General features: G+C 37.1%; 1 protein-coding gene across 3 annotated transcripts in view; it reads right to left on the bottom strand.

Moving 5' to 3' along the window:
• Positions 1-3,860: 3,860 nt before the first annotated feature.
• unc5d (unc-5 netrin receptor D) overlaps positions 3,861-20,209 on the bottom strand; it is a 272,442-nt gene continuing 256,093 nt past the window's right edge. For all 3 annotated transcript variants that reach the window (XM_015390399.1, XM_015390401.1, XM_015390400.1), the window contains exons 15-18: positions 13,170-13,319; positions 10,830-10,994; positions 10,142-10,320; positions 3,861-5,460 (exon numbers count right to left, since the gene is read on the bottom strand). In XM_015390399.1, the coding sequence (XP_015245885.1) occupies positions 5,265-5,460; positions 10,142-10,320; positions 10,830-10,994; positions 13,170-13,319 (690 nt within the window). In that variant the 3' untranslated portion in view covers positions 3,861-5,264. The remainder of the gene's footprint in view (positions 5,461-10,141; positions 10,321-10,829; positions 10,995-13,169; positions 13,320-20,209) is intronic.

The following is a 20,209-nucleotide window of genomic DNA, read 5'->3' as shown; positions in this document are numbered from 1 at the left end:
AAAAAAAAAGAAAACAAGGACAAAGAAATCATCACTACTGATTAGCAGTATGGCTATCAATCTTTTCCCCAACATTAACATTCATATGGAACTTAACTCAAATCTTCAGTACAGGATTTTTAATAAAATGCTTCAAATCAAACACATATAACTGCAAATAATTATCTTTAAATCCTTAATATTAAAGATTTGTTTTTTTTATTTCATATATTAAACATATTTAAAAGGCAGTAGTAGAAACAACAAAATATCTCTGCAATGATGCTTTTATCGACGTGAAATGTCTGTAGAACTGAAGCAGTCACTGTTTTTCTATTTTCCTTTCAAAGCGATGCAGATCTCACCATGATAGGCTGTGAAAATAAACCACATTATCTCACACTCTGAAGCTGAAATATTAGCAGTACTGTAGGCTGGATTCTCGAAGGACACAGAACACATTTTTCAAATGTACACACAACTTTCCTCTGCACGCTCGCACAGATACACTCTTTGAGTTTAGCTGAAGGACACTGACAGCCATGCTGAGCGTCGTCAGGCGACAGGCGGCCGCGTCATCTGCAGTCGGCTCATTGCTGCCGTAAGTTCCTGGCATCATAGATAACAGGTTTAAATGCTTCAGTTTTCTCAGGAAACACCTCTGCAGTAGCTTTAAGGTGAACACTGTGCATGGCAAGAAACGACGCAGCTTTTGCATATAACATCCTAGGTTCTTGGATATGGTGAGTAAGAAAAAAAAACATTCTGGTCAGACTTTCCCAGTTACTCTAAACCCACACAAAGAAGAGGCACAATTCGAACACTGGTAACTATAAAGCTAGAAGTTTCCTTTCTTTTTCTTTATGCAGACGGAGGCAGAATGTGCTGCTAAACATAATTAACAAAAAGATTTAGGATGGGCAATGAGTGAAAACAGAAAAAAAACGTTTCCAGAGAGGAATTTGGCAGCAGAACGGCTTTTTGTCTGAGCTTTACCCTGGAAACTGACACAGGCTTCAAACTATGTTGATTTAAACAAAACAATCCAAACATCCAGCAGCTTGTGTAAATAAAATATTTAAGCGGTGGAATAAATCAGAGAGCTGTTAGTGTTTGGTATAGATCTGCATAGCAAGGTGAGGCTTCCTCCCTGATTAGAAATCATCATATAAGCCGGGGAACGCAGAGCCATCTCTGATCTGCCTGCTGCAGAAAATGGCAAGAATAGGACTAATCATTCCCCCTTTAATGTAGTAAATAGATTTATATCTTTTGGCAGGCTTTGACTTGGAATTGGTAGCAGTGTAATTTGAATGCATCCCCGTCTTTATAGGTCAATATTTCCATCAACTCACACAGTCCCGTCTGTAAATGAAACCAGTGATTTGGTTGCTCAGCAGACCATCAGCAGCCTTCCATGGCTTTCTAATCCTTGATCTCCATTGGGGGGGAAACCCAGCATTCCCTTCTATTGCATATTGTTTTCTTTCAGTCTTCCTTAGCTGTTATATCAATTTTTTTGGGAATATAACTAAGGAACAACGGCAAAGATACAATTTGGCTGCTCACTTCAAGGACATTTTAGGGCATTTTCACAAATTTATTAATTCACACGAAAAGTCTCATCTTCTCTTTGCTTTTTTCTTTGTTTTCTCACCATGTAGCCCAATCCAATGGACTTTTCAAAGCCTGCTTCTTGGAAGCTTTTTCTAAAACCCAACTTAATCCAAAGCTCAAATAAGTTTATTAATGCAATATGGTATTTAATACATAATCTAAAGTGATAAAAATCGTCTCTCACCCAAGAATTTGCAGGAGTTTCAAAGCATATATTGTACTTCAGCAGAGACGGTCGTGTCACTTTAAAAGAGAGAAATCAGGAAATGACAAATGTGTCACTGGAATTTCTCAGGCAACAGACCAGGAAACTAAATATATAATGAATTCAGCTTCTGGCTGCAATGACTTTTTTTTGTTCTTTTTTTCCACAACAATATTTATAGCATTTAGATCATTTGCCAAAGAAAGCCTCTGCTGACAGCTTGCTTTGGGACCCATTCATCTATAAGCGATAATATGCTAATAGCTCTTTGCCAATTCTTCCTGGAATAAGGCTGTTCTTCCCAACAGGTAATGTAAAAATGTAGTTTATTTAGGAAGCTATTAAAATCACACTGACTACACTTTTTTGTGCAATTTTTAATCCAGTTAAATTTGTCTGTATAGGTTTTTTTTATTCATCAGCTTAAGAAATGTTTTTTTTTTAAGGGAGAAAGGCAGATGGAGCAGCTTACACAACAAAGCATAAAGAATTGTAACAGCAACACAGTGATAACAGCCTGTATGAGTAACCAGTTGTATAGTCAGAAATACAAGTTTTAAGGGCTATTGATCCTTCTGGTATTTTACAAAGAAACTTGTTATTAGCAGATCTTAGAGGAAATTTCTTTACATAGTGACATGTAGGAGAGAGTAATGGCATGAGGTCCTAATTTTGTAATGTTCTTTAGTTGAACGTCTGAATAAGCTTGGAGGGAACCACATGGGTTGTTTTCTTTAAACAGTCCTGATTGAAAACACATCTCAGCAGTTGATGAATGAGATGCATTCTTGTGTAACTGAATATCTCAATGTATTTCAATAAATAAAAAAAAAAAATCAGCAAGAATTTCCTGCCTGTGAGGCGAAGGAACCAAATCATTCTGCTTTGGTCTTCACATCTGAGACAAGAAACACTTACAATATCCATGAAGGAACGGGTCCGTTTTTATCTTCACATAAAGGTAAAAAAAAGTCTTATAGATCCTTTTATCTTCGTGTTTTTAGATAGAGAGAGATCTGAAGATCTTTTTACATTTCTAAAGGGATTCAGATCATCGTTTGCTGGTTTCCAAGGTTTTATACTGAGCCTGAAGCAATAACTAAAGTGATTTGAATGCAGAGCATCTATTTAATCTGAAAAGTTAGCTGTTTTTTTCGAAAGCTGCGAGTGACAAAGAATTGACCTTATCTGAGTTATCAAGGCCTGTTTTTTCATTTGCCTAGCTTTTCATTGAACTCTAGTGCTCCACACTCATTGTCAACATTAGTAAAAATGGGTAAAAATCCGCAGTACTAACAAAAAAAACAACATAAAAATTCCAAAAGAAATTCAGTCCTTCATTTCATTCATTCAGGGAAGAAAAATGAGAGAAATCCATAGTGTCATATGTGCTCATACTTATAATAGTGGCTGTAAAATAAACATAGCTACTGTATGGGGATTGAGTCTGGAATAAACTCTTTTACACTAATCAAACTGTCAAGAAACTTTTGAAAATTCATGTTTTCTCAGGATATAAACACACTGAGCAGCAGAAGATTATTTTTTGCCACTGGCCTTTGTTGGGATAATTATTTGGCTACCAGACACAATGAGGAAGATGAGAATGGACATAAAAAAATAAAGCATTTCCAAAGCTTTGTGTTTGAGAACTACTGGAGATGAGATCACTTGGTCCCCATAAAAACACAATCTGATAAGCAGCTATTTGAAAGAGAAGAACATAACCTTTCTGCCCTACCATTACAATCATAGATCTCTGTTTACTTACTGCGCTGGAAACATGTTTGCTCTAAAACTGAGCTTTTTCTTCTGAAACATTCTATGTTGCATAAAAAGTGGATTAGCACTGTGAGACTGTTACTAAGTACAGTGGAGGATGTATGATGCTCCGAGATTCTGAGAAACCCTCTAAGCTTATGAACTTTAAACATCCAAAGATGCCTCCCTCTGTCGTCCATCCATATAAAACCTAAGAGGGGACCAGGCTCGGTTGTCTATAACTGTGAACGTATTGGTTTTCTAAAAAAAATACAAAATATTTCACTCTTAAGGGGGGTTTTCTTTCCGTTATTTAACATAAGTTGTTTTTTAATACGGAAATGTTTGGCTAAAATAAAAGAAACATTGATTTCAAGGCTTTTTAAACATATTTACCAACAGTACCAATAAGGTTGGATAATACTTTATGAACCTATTCTGTGTGATATCATTGCACTCTGTGGGGCTCTCTGTTACATCTTTTATTTGAAAGCAGTTTTCAAAGTCCCTCCAGATTTCTTAGCTGCACTGTAATGTGGGCTGCCTGGTCGGCCAGAAGTGAATTAACTTAACAGATGGGAAGGGAGTCCCGACATTGAATTCAACGGAAAAGTGGCTTTATTAAGCTTAGGGCCACCTGGGGCCACTGACTGTGGGGACCTTTTTTTAAAATCAAGAAAGACGGTTTTGCTGAGTCAGCAGAAGGTGAAGTTGAGGATGGCTGGCTATTTGATAAACTCTAGACGCTGAAGAAGCTGATCCACTCAAGCCACACATCAAAAGTCCAAATTTTAATTCAACATATAGGAAAGAGGAAAAAAAAAAAAAGCCCCAGGGGTCTTGGAAATACACACCAGAAATATGAAGGCTTTGCAGTGGCTTTGGAGGATGAAGTCACACGTCACACATTGAATTTGCTTTAAATTAACCAGATGCTGATTACTTGAACTCAGCAGGGATGTGGTTCACCTCTGGCTGGATTTCCAGATGAGCCACAGATCAGCCTGTTCCTCCTCTGCAGCCTCTGCTTTGATATTTTTCTTTGTCTGCAAGGGCTGAAAATGTTCCTGCATGCTTGTGGCTGATTCTTAAAATTACAGCTATCAGCGTGATTCATCCATCTATTATCTCCTCATCATGTGGACATGTGTCCTTTCAGATACTAATCCCAGTTAGTGTCTCTGACCTTCTGGAATGGAGAGAAAAAACGTCTTACTTTTTCTTCTTTAAACCGATTAAATATACAATGAAGAAAATAAGTTTCCTCAGAAATCTATAAAATAAATGAGAGAATACTTTTTTATTGTACTGGCCTTGTTGATTATCTGATTACATCTGGTTCTGGAAAGACGTGTTTGATACCTACTTCATCCAACTGAAGGGAACTCTTCACACAGACATCTAAAAATCACCGACTATGAGTGATTGAGTTGAGATTTAGAGCTTTTGCGGATAATTCTCAATTATTGATGGTTTACTACGTTACTGATCACCTTTCCCAAAATACATTAGTGCCTCTTATAACACAAATACTCATGTCTTGATCCGTTCTCGACTTTGTTGTGTCTGTATGGACCATTTGGTTTAGCAGAGGTGTTCCTTTAGTAACAGTCTCCTCCTCTCAGTGGGTAACTCAGCACACCTGGTCACTGGTGTTCATGCAGTAAAGGTTTGTCATGACTTGCTCGGCTGTAGACCCTCCCTACCCAAGTCTCGTCAGTTCACAGTCTTCTTTACTGCAGCCAAGGGTGCCGGCTTCCCTGGGGGACTGAACTTTTCCGATTTCCTCAAGTGCACTGGCCAGAGAGTCAAGGTCTCCAGAGTCCTGGTGCTGGGCTTCCCACAGGCTCAGAATCACTGAGGATGGGCTCTCCTGGCATGCAAAGTAGCCCAGGTTCCTACAGGTTGGAAGAGAAATTGTTACATTTAAATACCGGATAACAGAAAATGTAAATTAGAAAAGTCATTTTAAATTGGAAACACCTAAAGAGATAATAAGGAGTTTAATAGACAATGAAAAATGGCAACAATTAAATAAATACAAAGAGAAAAGGGTATGTTAGGTCCCAAAATGAAAGCAGAAATTTCATACAGTATTTCTATACAACTGAACTGGTTAACTTTTTATTATAAAACAACAGGCAAAAAAAATTACTTTTTTTTTTTTTGTAAAATAAAAATTTGCTCTAAATTAGCCAAAACTACATTTAAAAAGGAATTTAAAGTGCCACATATTAATAACAAAAGCATCCAAGAAGCCAACAGTAACTGTTGAGGATCCACAGATTGTTTTATTGGAAGTTGAGTTCGCAACAAGCAATGCAGGGAACACTGCAAACATCTGGAAGAAGGGGATTTTGGAATAAGATGCAAAAAAACTAAATGTTTAGTGGAAACAAGAACTGTATATAATTAATGGTAACACCTCTACCACTATGAAGCATGGTGATGGAAGTGTCATGCAATGGAAAAGTAAGCTAAGCTAGATTTAGGACATTTATAGAAGAAAATCTATCAGAGGCTGCGAAAGACTTCATATTGGGACTGAGGTTCTACCTTCAATCAGGACAAAGAACCTAAACGTACAATCAGAGCTACAAGGACCGGCTGTTGTCAAAGCATGTAGCGGTAAGATTTAAAAAAACCTCTGCCTTTAAGCATTCCTAATCGAATATGACAAAAGTTGAGCTACTTTGAGGAGAATGACTGATGTGTTTAGTGATTTGATTTGAAAAGCTGGCAGACAAAGGTTCCCTAACGGTTTGCAGCTGTTATTTCAGCAAAAGTCAGTTTTTAAAAGTAGGGAGGAATGCAGGACCTTTCAGGTTTTCATTTGAAACAAAATCTGAAATTGTGTTTTTTTTCAATTCCATTCCACCAGTGTTAGAACCATATGTTGGTCTATCTATCCGATTAAATCCGAACGAGATCAATAATGTATTTTAAAGCTTGTGGTTGTAATGTGGCAAAATGTGGGAGTCAGGGGTCATAAATATTTATGCCAAGTGCTGATAATGTAAATCCTTTAAAAATTTGAACAAACAAATACAGTACAAGGCAGATTGATTTTAATCATATCAGCAAATTGATGTATCAGCACTGACCCCCAGGTTCCTCCATGTGATGTATTTATAGCTTGGAGTTCAGTTTAATGCTCACTCTAACATCACACACTGACAACTGATTCCTAGAAGTTCAGCTTTCTAGAACTGAGAAATCTTCACTGAGGCACATCTGGCTGTCAGTGGGTTTTGCATCTGATTGGTGTTGCTTCTAAGATAACATCTTAGATCACTTGAAGAGTTCTGTGCTTGATCTCCATATGTGTTATTGAAGGCTACATTCTGTGCAAAGTGCTGCCTCTTCAATTAATTATGTGGTTGTCCTATTTTGACAAGATGCATGCCCTCAAGTCATTTCAGCATGACTGTTTATTGAAATTCATCTCATCTTCATTTTACTTTGTATGCATGCATATTATTCAAAACTGTATTGCTGAACAGCCCTCACTGGTTGCCAGGGGTGTTGTAAACTTTAATGCATTAAAGAAAATAAGAGTGCTGTTGTTTATTATTTTACTCTGCATATCAAAAGATTTGCTTCCCCACAATAGTTGTATCCAATATGGTGCAGATGTATTGCATGTCGGCTGGAAAATCCAAAGTCTGTATCCGTTTGTTTCCATAAAATCAATTTAAGTTGATACAGTGCTTTAAAAAAGTATTCATACCCCAGGGGTTATCTTTCTTTTTTACATTTTGTTGCGTGGTAACCACAAATATTTGTGTGTATTGAATTGGATTTTATATGATAACATAAAACAAAGTACTATGAAGGAAAATGGCTTAGGGGTTTTATAGACATTTGATCTATGTTGTTGGCTTTATAGACAAACCTTTTTGTAGCAATTCCAGCTAAAAGTCTTAAACACTTTTTAGGAGTTTTCTTTAGTTGATAAAGTTCTTCTTTCTGCAATCCTAAGATAAAACTTAAACCTGTTTAAAATGTAACCAGAACTTAAAGTGTGACCTTTTTTTCGAAAGTCTTTGACTGGTTTGGTTCATTCCAAAACGGAGAAGTTAGAACCTAAAGGCGAATTCAGCAGAATTAGGTGAACCAGAGGCATATTCCTAATGCTGAGCAATCTTTAAAGATTCATATTTGTAAAGACAAAAATAAATCCCACTGCTAATTTCTTTCCACTTCATGATAATGTGCTGCTTTATCATTGGTCTCTTTGAGATGGATAAAAAAAATAGAGGTGTGTTGTAGTGCCACTAAAGATGGGAAGGATCATTTGTGTTTGCAGCAATTCTGAAGCTCCATCAGGTGGAACAGGAGCCATTTTCAGATCACTCTACAGATGTTTAATCAGCTTTAAGTCTATAGTCTGGCTTAAAAACTCCAGGACCTTCCTAGAGTGGTTCTGATCCACTCCTTTTAGATGTCAGCTGTAGCCTTTGGGGTTTCCTTCCAGACTGAGGTCTTTTGTGCTCTGGAACAGGTTTCCAACCAAAATATCTCTGTGCATTTCTGCATTCACATTTTCCTGCATTCTGAATAGTCTGCCAGCCCTTGCTGCTGAAAAACATCCCCATAGCCTGATGCTGGCCCCACCATGCTTCACCTGGTGATAAGCAGCACCGGGTTTCCTTAAACATGATGTCTAACATTCCCATTAAAGGGTTGCATCGCTGTCTTATGAGATAGTCAATTAACTTTGTTTGTCATGGTCTGAGGGTCTATTGGGAGCCTTTTAGTAAATTAAAGACAGGTGTGCTCAGTATGAAGGATTAGCTGTTGCTTGTCCAACCTACCATACTGGCCTGGTGTATCTACCTCTATCCTCAGAGGAATCAGGTACTTTGTCACCTCTCTTGCTGACATTGCTTACTTTAGTCGACCAGCCAACTATAAGAATGGTTGTAGTGGCTCACCTTCTCCCATTTATGAATAATTGAAGAATCATTGGGACCTTTGAAGAAGAAGCAAAGTCTCTGTATCCTTCCCAGATTTGTACTTCAAGACAATCCTGTCTCTCAGATTTCCAGTCATGTCCTTTGATTGTTTGGTTTTCTATTGGGGATAATTTTCAACAACTTCATACAAATGTTTTTTTTTCCACATTATCATAGGGTTTGTATTTTTATTGTTAGGTAAAGAAAATTACTATGTTTGAATAGGTTGTAACATAACATACCCTAAGTGCTGTGTAAACTTTCTGGATGCACTGCATATACATTTTTTTTCATGCTGAGATAAAACCTTAGGAAATACTATATGTTCACATCACATCTTTGACACAAATAAAATTATGTTATATGACATTATATATCTTTGCTAAAATAAATCCATTTACATGGTAAAAGTGTTTTTATCAGTTTAATTTTCTGATACATGTGATTGAAACATGCCTGCACATGCTATCCTTTTACTTTACAAAAATATAATTTAGCAAAGATTATTCAAACAGACTAACCACTTAGGTAAGAATAGGATCAATTGAATTTAAAGATTTTTTTGCATAAAAAAATGAAGACTTTAAGTCGTTTCTTTATTCTCTTCCCAAATCCTTCCAACAGAGGGCACTGTTTCATCGCAATAGCATTTCATCTTGCTGCTTTGTCTCCTTTGATCCTTCCTTTTCCACTTGCTCACCCTCCTTATATCATTATGTTCCCACACACTCAGAGAAATAATTGCAGAAATCAGCTTAAGTAGGTAGAGACATTCTTATTACATGCTTTTTGGCATATTTGACTCTGCAGTAAAAACTCGGAAATCCATTCCTATTTCTCAGCTACAGATGTTTCTATTCAGACTCGTTTAGACAAAGATCCCTAATTGCATAGTAGGTGCATAGTTTCTCTGTTAACTTTTTTCTCTCATATACTTCAACAAGAAAAAAAAAAAACAAAAACAAAGCCTGTAGTCGTTGTTGGCGAGCCGACTGCAAAGATCTAAGAGTTGTTCTGGCAATAAGCACTTGATTATTGACTTCTCCTCTGAAGCACAAACAGAGATCACTGCATCCCCAAATAAATAAAATCCTCCCCCGCCCACGCCAACACTGACCTGACACGAGCTCCTGAGTGTTTAGCAGGAGTGGAAAGATGGAGCGTGTGCATAGATGCTGCTAATGAGAAGCGCTAACATGAACACATTTTATTGCCAGAGGGCTGTGCTGTCAGCAGTCAGAGACATTTCCTCAGATTTCTGCAAGGCACCGCATCTGCTTCACAGCTACTGTATTTCAAATTGTGCTAAAGTTGGCCTTAACACCCCCCCACCCCCTCTGCCCCTCTCTGTGCATGTTTTAGATCTATAATGAAATCAGCAAAGTGGTTTGTAACTGAAGGCTGGTGGGCGATGAAAGATAGAGTCTGACACGTTGCTTAAATTCCAGCTTAAATGTGCTGTTGAAAAATGAAAACAGCAGTTACACTTATGGAGGAGACCTTACTTTGTGCTCATTGCGCCATCATTTTAAACAAAATGGCCAGCTTATGTGGAGATGACTCGGCAGTATGTAAATGGAAGCTGAGAAGTCAGAATCAAACGAACGGCTTTAATTCAGACCTGTCTATGTGGAGCTTCTGAGCCAGCAGCTGCCAGTCCTTCCCGTTGGCATTAGCCGTGTCAAAGGTGGCGCTGATCCGCTGACGGATGGATGGGGGGATTTTGAAGGCCTTTGACCCTGTCTGAGAGGTGATGGTGCAGTCGGACTGAGTGAAAAAGGGGGCCACTCCTTTTTCATTCTAGTAGCAAGAGAGAGAAGGAAACAGAGAAAATGAAGGACAAAAGGCTCGTCGAGACAATTTGCAATCTAGAAATAAAAAGCTCCGTGTGAGGCTCATTAAGCAAGCTGTTGAATCAAATCAAGAAATAAGGCGCAGTGTATGCTCACACACCAATCACATCCTATCCCCATCTACGTTAAGTGCCGTGAAGTATTTTCTCCCTTACAGCTTTCTTCATTTTGCTATTGAGTCACAATCAATCACAAAAATCAGATAAAGATAACTATAGTTAATAAGCAATATTTAAGTTATGTAACCTAGATTCTAGTTCAGTCCCATCAGCCACAAAACGGTCTACCTAAGCCTTATCATAAAAGCACAACAGGAAGTGAAGCCATAAAAGAAATGCTGTTAAGCGGCCTAGTCAGAGTCAGTGCTGAACTGAGAAGCTGGTGCATCAAACTAAACCCTCTCACAAACAAAGGAGCAGTTTAATTTAGAAAACTGCATGTATGAGAGCCAATCACCTCCACAACAGATGTGTAGATCTGGAGTATCTGCTCCTCTCCTGTGACCTGCCGCACGCTGATCTTGCAGGAAAGCTGAGACGGGGAGAGGTTATATCGCTCCAAAGAGAAGGCACACTGCAGGGGACTCCGGTTACTGGCCCACACCTGAGAAAAGGAGAACTCCTGTAGAAACAGGGGAGACGGAGGGTGGACAGGATGAGCATGGTGATGACAGGATTAGGCTGGGCAGAAGGAGAACTCATTAAACTCGGCAGGAGACATTTGTTTTTTTCATTCTGGCTTTGCCCCTCTGATGCTTACATGCTTAATTAGGAGTCATCGAGCATCCTTGTTATCCAATCAATGGATAACAAGTCAAAAAGCTTCACCCATCAGAATGAAAGCCAACGGTTAGGATTTTATCCAGTAACTAGAGAAGCTACAATTTATTTTTTGAGAAAAGCCAGGTTTTAAATCAGCAGGTTCTGAATCCTTTCTAAAGAGATAGAATATATAGTACTAAAAATAAACTAACATTATAAAAATATATTTCTACACTTATATACTTAAAATACATTACTTAATTTCACAAAATAAAACAGAACAACTCTAGTATGAGATGACTTAGGTGTCAACATTTCTAAAGTGAAAGTCTGGTTGCTTTTGGTTTAAGCCTTTATTGTGGCTGCAATGGATGAAATTTACACAGTTATCTTATAGTTCATCAACATGATTTTGCTGTATCATATAGACACCAATTAATTAATTTATAATGATCAAAATCAGTCATTGCTCTTTTAATCAGCTCTGGTCTGAATTTAAAAAACACCAGAAGTATTCTACTTAATTATTAAATGCATCAAACCCAACAAATGAAAACATTTTGGTCATAGAACGACAAAAAAATCAACAGGATGTAGTCAAAAACAGATAAAAAAAGGAATAATGTTTTGAACCTGAAACATTTCATTTTCATTCAAATTATTATTTTTTTTACTCCTGTTCAGAATTAGCCTGAAGTGAATAGTGGCAGAATAAACTAGCCTGGTTTGTCACAATCCCAGTCATGTGAATTTTTAATCATGCTGTGCTCATCCATGTGGGAATGTGTAGTTAAGAAGCTATTTTTCTTGTCATTATTTCCTGACTTCTGAATATAAATACACATCATGACCTGAATGTCATGTTCTGTCAGCTTTCCCAATCAGAAGTTGGGTTTTTCATAAATCAAGCTTTGTTTCATGGAATATTTATACCTATTTATACTACGGAATATTGTTTAACTTAAAAACAGGATAATTAAAAAAGTATTTTGGAAAATGTGGATAAAATGAAATAAGATGTTAAATTGTAACACCTTACGAAGAAAAATATGTCGTTTTAGATGTTACTTTTACTTTTAATAGTTTTACAGAACCAAGTCCACAAAAATCAGATCTAGTTAGTGTTGGGCTATCCTCTAAACTCAACATTATTTTACTGAGCTGCATTAGTTTTAGGACTTATTGTCTTATTGGTTCTCTCTTCTCTGCAGTCCTGCTGCTAAGCTTGTAGCTTAATGCCGATCTTTAGATAGGGATCAGTGACGTGATTATAGAATTAGGCTAGAGATCCTTTAACGCTCACAGTTTGCTCTGCATTTCCACCTCAAATGTTGTAGCATTAGAAACCAAAGCCACATCTGCTGAGCATATGCAATCTGAAGCACCCATTTCAGCTTCCATTACTCAGTACCGCATGACCCAGACAGTGTTCCAGCGAGAACAGGTCAAAACGCAGTTGTACAGATGAATCATCTACTCTTCAGAGTCATCAGAAAGGACATCCACTTATAACTGCCTGCTTTAGATGGCAGTCATGTCTGAATTAGGGTCTGCACCCATCTGCTTGGGAGATTTTTCTTTAGAGATCCTTGTTGGTATTCTGAAGGTGCTATGGTGGGCTAACTCTGCTAATAAGATGTCGCTGGTGGGATAAACATCACAGGGCAGAACAGAACATGCAGCATGAAGACCCCTAGGAAGATGACTATGATATATTTCAGTATGTGTGTGTAAGTGTGTGTTATTCTCCATGGTAGTCATAATTAAGTTTGTAATGGTACATGTGTGGGTGAGATAGCTCGCCTCCTACTGCGCCCTAGCTGCTGCCCTTTAGCTTTGATGTGACCAGGCAAGAAAAGGGGAGACTGATGGAAGAGTGAAGCTGCCGATGAAGTTAAGGGAGTAAAGAAAGAGAGGGTGAGACGTTTCTTTTTAAGCACCAGACCACTTCAAAGCTGGGTATATACACTGATTAAGTCATTGCAAACATTCATGCTGCTTCTACCAACCGGCACAGGACAGAAAAGCATCTAACCTGGCAGGTGGTAAAAGGCTTGATGCTCCACAGTAACCGTGGGACGTCCTGGATGGACACCTGGAGGCTGAAAGTGTTTCCCTTAAACAGCATCATTTTAGGTTCTTCAAGGAGCCTTCCACCTCTTCTGCGCTCCCCTACGACTACCTCCTGATAAGAAAAAGAGAATCAAACAGGTTTTTGTCTTTGGGGCACAAACTGAGGGAGACAGAGGGAAATAGAAAGATAAAAGTGTAAACATCCACTTGCAAAAGTTGCCAAAGTTTTTAAACCACTTTAAAATTCCACATTACAACTAAATACTTCAATGTGTTTTATTAAGGGTTTATATGAAAGACAAAGGCAAAGTAGTGGATGTTGTGAAGCAGAAGGAAATTATGCACGCTTTCCATTTATTTTAGAACTATAACAAATGTAGCCCGTGTCGATAAATAGTCTTTTGTACTCTGAAACCCCATAAATCCATCCAGCGTTGCAATTTTCTATCGGAGGTCAGCAAGTGATTCAAAACTTGACTTGTGTCTAACTTCATATCAGTATAAATGTACCACTTTTGTGCAGGTTTTATTAGGAAACATTAGGAGATGTCGATTGTTAAGCTTTGAACACCACAGAGTGGTATCAAAACACAAAGAGTATCGCACAACTGAAAAGCTATCAAGTCATGGCTGCCCACTAAACTGACAGGCGGGGCAAAAAAAAGGCTTTAATCAGAGAAGCAGCCAAGAAGCCCATCGTAACTCTGGACATCCTGCAGAGATCTAAAGCCTCGGTGAACAAATCTGGCCTTTATAGAAGAGAAGCAGGAGAAGCGATATCCATAATAAGTCCTGTTTGCAGTTATATAGTAAAATATATGGGAGATTCCAGAAATCTAAATATAGTTAAAAAATAAATAAAAAATTTATTTTGGAGACTGATCCCTGACTGGAAATAGTGGAAAGAGTTTAAGAGCTGAATCCTTTAGTCTTGACATTAACTGTGTTTACATCAAGTAAAAACTCAAGCTTTTCATGCAAATGTTTTCCTGTCAATCAAAATCCTTTGCTAATGACTAACAAACTTGTTTAGATTTGTTTTAAACAGTAGCTATAGTTAATATAAAAAAAGACAACTCAGCTACCCTTTAGCTACATAAGTATATTTTTGACACTAATGCACCTACCATCAATTTTAACATCTTGATGAACTGAGTGGGTTGAACATTCACCTCTTGACTGAGATACAGCTAGTTATATTTTCTCATAAAAAAAAAAATCTTTTGAAGGAAAGATGCTTGAGATGAAAAATAATGCTTTATTACTCTGAACCGAACAGATGAATCAGGGGTAACCTTATTTCTCATAACAATTAAGGTGGTTCTGTGCTGAAAATCAGATTAACTTTAAATAGCTTGCAAGTAATAAAGGTGAACATGATTATAACAATTAAGCTTGTTATTTAATTTCTTATGGGTGGCTGGGAAAAATAGGCAGAAAGCACGAAAGAGAAAAATAACAATATAAAAAAGTTTAATTATTTCTTTAATTGCACCTATATATGTATGTATGTACATGTGTTTGGATTGTTTAATCATATATATATATATATATATATATATAAAAAAACTTGATAAAAAAATGTCAGAAGCGAACAAAAACATGTAAAAAGTTTTTCACATAACTAAACAATTACATGTGTTAAAACATAAATATAAAGAAACAGGCGAGCAAAAAGTAGCCACTCTCCTTCCTTTCAAAATGGCTGCAGTGAAACAGGTCTACTACATGAAGACATAACCAAATGCCGGCTTAGAGGCAGGTGGATGGAAGCTGAGGCAGTTTGTCTTTAGAAGAGAAAAACAAAGCTTCTTCTATGGCAGACAATCACAAAAAAACAACAAAGACAGAGCGGTTGAGAGTAATTAAAAGCTTCCCAGGATTACAACCAAAGGAGGACACAATAATCTGACAGAGAACAAAGGAGGCCACAGAGAGAGGAGAACAATGGACAAACCTGCAGGTGATGTTAGCAAATTAAGAGCAAAAGGCAAAATTAACTCAAACAAACCCCCAATGCTTCATTTTCTTCTTTTTGAGTTCTATATCAAAATTTCTCAACAGGTAAAAAAGATACCTCAAATAATTTATTTAAATAAAGGCAGCGACTTTCAGTACAGTATGAATAAAGGGTGGTCTACATTAAACTCCTTTACTCTAGAAGAGAGAATCAATACTAAAAGCTGCTTTGGTCATTTATTTAAAATAATGGTTAACTTCTAATAATTAGCACTAGCTGTTTGCTACAAACTTTTTGCTGCATGAGCGATTATAAAAAAAAAAAACTACGTATTAGTGCATAAAATTATCTCCAATAACGTTTCAAACAGCTAATACACCAATATTTCATACCTTTACAGTTACTTAATGCATTTAGTTATTTTCATGCAGCTCTCCAAATGCTTGATTATCAATATGTACCTGACTCAAAGGTATTTGCTAAAATCTGCTCCTGATTAACTGTCAGGTAGTATATTTATATGGATATAATGCTTATTTGGGTTAAACATCATACTGCAGGTGTGGGTTTCCATCCTCTCTGCCCTACTTTTGATTAAGCTGTACTTTAAAGCTTCCTGATGCTTTAACTTCTAAATCTTCTAAGGAATGAAGATGACTCACCTCCCATCCTGTAGGTAGACGCCAGTGCTAAACTAACAGCCCAGCATAATGACATAAAGTCAGCAGAATTTTGGAAGTGATCTGGGAGACTTATTTAACCAGCTAGAAGTGGGCAAAGATGAATTAGACTGAACTAACAATAGACAAACATGGCCATCGCCCATTTTCTAGTAAGTTTTAGGTCAGTAGATCAGAGATAATATAGATAATTTCATTAAACTCCCAGAATCTTTAAGCTATGTAATAAACTCATTGACTTTAAACACAGCTGATAAACCCAAGTTCTCCAACTTTTAAATCATGTCTCTACCTCAACATCTAAATGGAACATTTTGTTATTTAGCAGGACTGTGGATTTTAACAACATGTAGATGAGATATTTTAGCTTTTTGGTTCAAGTGTGTTGGATCGGGGATTCTTCTAAAAGCTGCAGGACACCGCCCCTTAAGGACTGGAGCAGCTGCCTGGCTGAGCCTTTCTGCATGTGGAAAATGTTTGGCAGATAGATCCTCATAACCTCTTCAGAGGTTGACAGCAAGGGCTGAAACCAGATGAGGTATGTGAGATATGTGAGTACTCTATTCAAACTGACATCATCTGACAGGCAGGCTGTCTGTGACATCAAGGTTTAACATCAAATTAAATACTGGTTGTTGTTGTTCCTTTTTTCAGTTAGGGGTTATATTTATGTTTTAGAGAAAGAATATTTAAAGGAAGAATGTCACCCTGATTATTTAGCATTTACTCCACTTGTCTCAACATCTTCACTGATTTAACATGCCTTATTTGCCACAGTCTCAGTCTGTTTATTGATGAATACTTGAACTTATGGTATTCACAACTGTTCGTTTTAACATTTGGATGGTTGATTCTGCCTAAATAGTTAAATAGAATACTATAACTGTAAAAAAAGGGTTGTATATTATTTTGATTTGAACAAATCTGGTTCAGATTTGCATTCCTTGTTTTAATTTAAGTTCCTATCTGCTTGTTCTTCCTGAGCGAGGATGAGGAGAGACCACCTGCCCCCACCCATCCTCACAACCTTCAACAGAAGCACCATAGAGAGCGTTCTGACCAGCTGTTTTACTGTGTGGTGTGGAGGCTGCAGCGCCTCAGACCTGAACAAAGTGAGAAGAGTGGTCAGAACAGCAGAGAGGATCATCAGGGCTCCTCTTCCCTCCATAAAAGACATTTCATCATGGCGCTGCGTGCCCGAGCCTGTAACATTATTAATGACCCCTCACATCCCCACCATGCACTGTTCTCCCTGCTGCCCTCTGGGAAGAGGCTTCACAGCATTCGATGCAGGTCTAGGGATCCTGCAACTGTTGAAAAACAGTTCAGCAACACCAAACTAAAAAACACTGCATATTTGCACCATATACATATATTAATGCTCTAAACTTCCTTTTTTTTTTTTGCACCATGTTTTTTCTCCCACACTATATACATTTGATCACTGCCTCACTTTATGGAATGGAAATGTTCATTTACTGACTGGAAAGCTATAATAAACAAAATTTCCCTTTTTTTTTAATACAATCTGTGTACACAACATGTCAAAAGTCATAGTTCTTGATTCAGTTAATTTAAATTTTCGCAAAATTTTACAAGTTATAAATTAGCTGGATGAAATGGTCTGCATTTCTCAATAAAATGTAATTCCTTGACCATTTTACTTTGTGAGATCTTTAATATAAATGCTATGTGGCAGTGGTGTCTTGTGCAGGAGTTTGCCCTGCAATCATAGGGTTGTCGGTTCGAGCTCTGGCTTTCAATGTCGTTATGTCCTTGGGCAAGACACTTCGCCTGCATTGCCTACTGATGGTGGTCAGAGGGACCGGTGGCGCCAGTGTACGGCAGCCCCGTGTCTGTCAGTGAGCCCCAGAGCAGCTGTGGCTACAATGTAGTTTGTCCCCATCAGTGTATGAGTGTGTGGGTGAATGACTGAATGTAGTGTAAAGAGCTTTAGTCAAGTCTCCTGAGAGCCATTAACCATTTAATTTCAACCAGTATATAGATATCAAACCAATGAACTCTAATATTATTTTATGAATTTTTCAGTTACACTTTAAAATGGAGCTTTATTGTTTAAAATGTAATTAAAACCAATTTAAATATATCCAGTTTCTGATGCTTCAGGTACTTAAGTCACATAAGAGAATAATATTATTTTATTTACCTAAGTCTACCTGTAGTGCAGTTTTAGGCTGAATGTATGAGCTGGAGGAAAAAGCAGCACAGAAGAAAGGCATCCTGACAGTTTTTATGATGAATGATGCGATTTCGTACTCAGTCATTCAGTTAGTGGGTTTTATCATATGAAACGTATTCCGAATCAGAGGTGTCAAAAGTAATAATGTTTATTACTCAAGCAGAAGTATAAATCCTACTGTTTAAAAACACTTTTGTAGAAGTTATAGTATCAAATTAGGCTTTTTACTCAAGTAAAAGTATAAAAATACTATTTTAAAACTACCTAAAGTATAAAAGAAAAAGCAACGCAAGAAAAATGTTAAGGACAGATGCTTTAATTCTCAAACTGGTTACTGCAATACCTTATTAAAGGAATTTTTTCCCCACAAATCTTGATAATAATTTCCTTATCCTTAATTTTCTTAGTTTTAACTGATGATGTCAAATATGACTTTGCATAATCTTTAAAAACTATTTATTTCATTATTTGGCGAACAACAAATTGGTGCAGAAATGAGTCAAACTATAATTGATTTTTTTTCTTTAAATATCAACAGGCCATAACAAAAATGAGCTTAAATGAAACAAAACTGACGAGTCTGTTTTTAAAATGTAAGGAGCAGAAAGTAAAAAGTTGTCTGAAAAATAACTACTCCAGTAAAGTATAGTATCTACTTAAGTAAGGTAATGAATTACTTGTACTTTCTTATTTGACACCTCTGTTTCAAATGAACTAAAACACACATGTATATGCTTTATATGGAACAGTCTGTGTTTTAACACAGAAGGAAAATGGTTCAACAAATTATAACTGAGTAAATAGCTTCAAACAAAAGCAAAAAAAAAAAAAAAAGAAGTTTAACTTTAGTTAATGTCCGTATGATTTTTTCACGCATGGAGAATGAAGCAGTGAAGTGTACTTTTCAATAAATTCTGGGGGAAAAAAGAGGACTATGCTAAATGTGCAGGCTAACTATCGATTTCCAAGCTAACAGGGGAAATTATTGCATTAAGGACAAAGGAAAACAAAATCAGGGAAGCAAAAAAAAAAAAAAAAAAAAAACAAAACAAAGCAAATAACCACGTGTCAGTGATGGAGAAGTAGAGTGAGTTGACTCCCAGCACTTACATCCATTTACTCATTGAGGACTAGCAATTTTTTCACTCAAATGAAGCCAATACTGATGTAGAAAATGAGGAAGCTAGAAAAAACTAACAGGACTTTTTCAAAGGACGACTGCTACACTTCTTTCTGACTTAAAAGAACTGTATCTAGAAAAAGCTCTTTGTGTTTCTTGTGTAGCAGAAGAAGAAGAACTATGTTTTCACATTTCTCCTCTAAAGAATGCAGAGATGAACTGCTGCTCCATGTCAGACTGTGCCTCATTTTAATGTGTTCAAGTTCTTTACACATGGAATTTGTCACGGAAACACATTTAATTAACAGAGAGCAAATTAAACTACGCATATAAAGGGCAGAGAAGCCACCCTGGAGCATCTGTTGTCTTTGTAATTAAAAGTCCTTCTTTGTCTCCTCGTCATCAAGCATCTCCCAGTGGCAATGTTACTAAACAAGTGGATCTTCAATGGAGCGATACACATTTAGGCTGCACTTCTTCTAGCAAGTCACCAGAAACATGGCCGAAACCATCATATCATTAGTCAAACTCACATTGTACATTGCAAATATTTAGAGAAGCTATATGTTCACTCATAGAAGGAATGTGGTGACATGTAAGCAGGTCAATGGGGCTCAGACACAAACCAATACTGGTTGTATTTTCAGGGGTATTTGTGCACATATGTGAAATTCATGGTGCGTTAAGGGCTCCTCTGAGCACAGGCTCAAGGTTAATATTTTTAGCTTGGATAGGAAATGCTTTAATATTTGTATGAAGCAGTGTAATAAAATGTTTTGGGGATTTTATAACTTAACCCTGGAGATACCAACTCTGTTTACATCTGTTTACTGCTCTGTCTGCTAAAGGCTTGTTAACCTTGTAAAGTTATTTTTTTTTATGAATGTTTGATTGCAAGAGTTGAGACTTTATTCTGCAGAGCGTGTTTCATACCTTTAGCTTGTCTTTTTTTTTACTCACCTGCACATAGTTACCACTAAAAGCATCTGCTTTTTATTTAGAGATTTCCTTTTTTTAGCATAAAATACTTCTTGCTTCTTGC

The sequence above is a fragment of the Cyprinodon variegatus genome, unplaced genomic scaffold (genome assembly GCF_000732505.1).
Source record: "Cyprinodon variegatus isolate N-32 unplaced genomic scaffold, C_variegatus-1.0 Scaffold497, whole genome shotgun sequence".
NCBI classification, from domain to species: Eukaryota; Metazoa; Chordata; class Actinopteri; order Cyprinodontiformes; family Cyprinodontidae; genus Cyprinodon; species Cyprinodon variegatus.
Note: the sequence above shows the minus strand (reverse complement) of the source record. Positions and strands in the feature narration are given on the sequence as shown.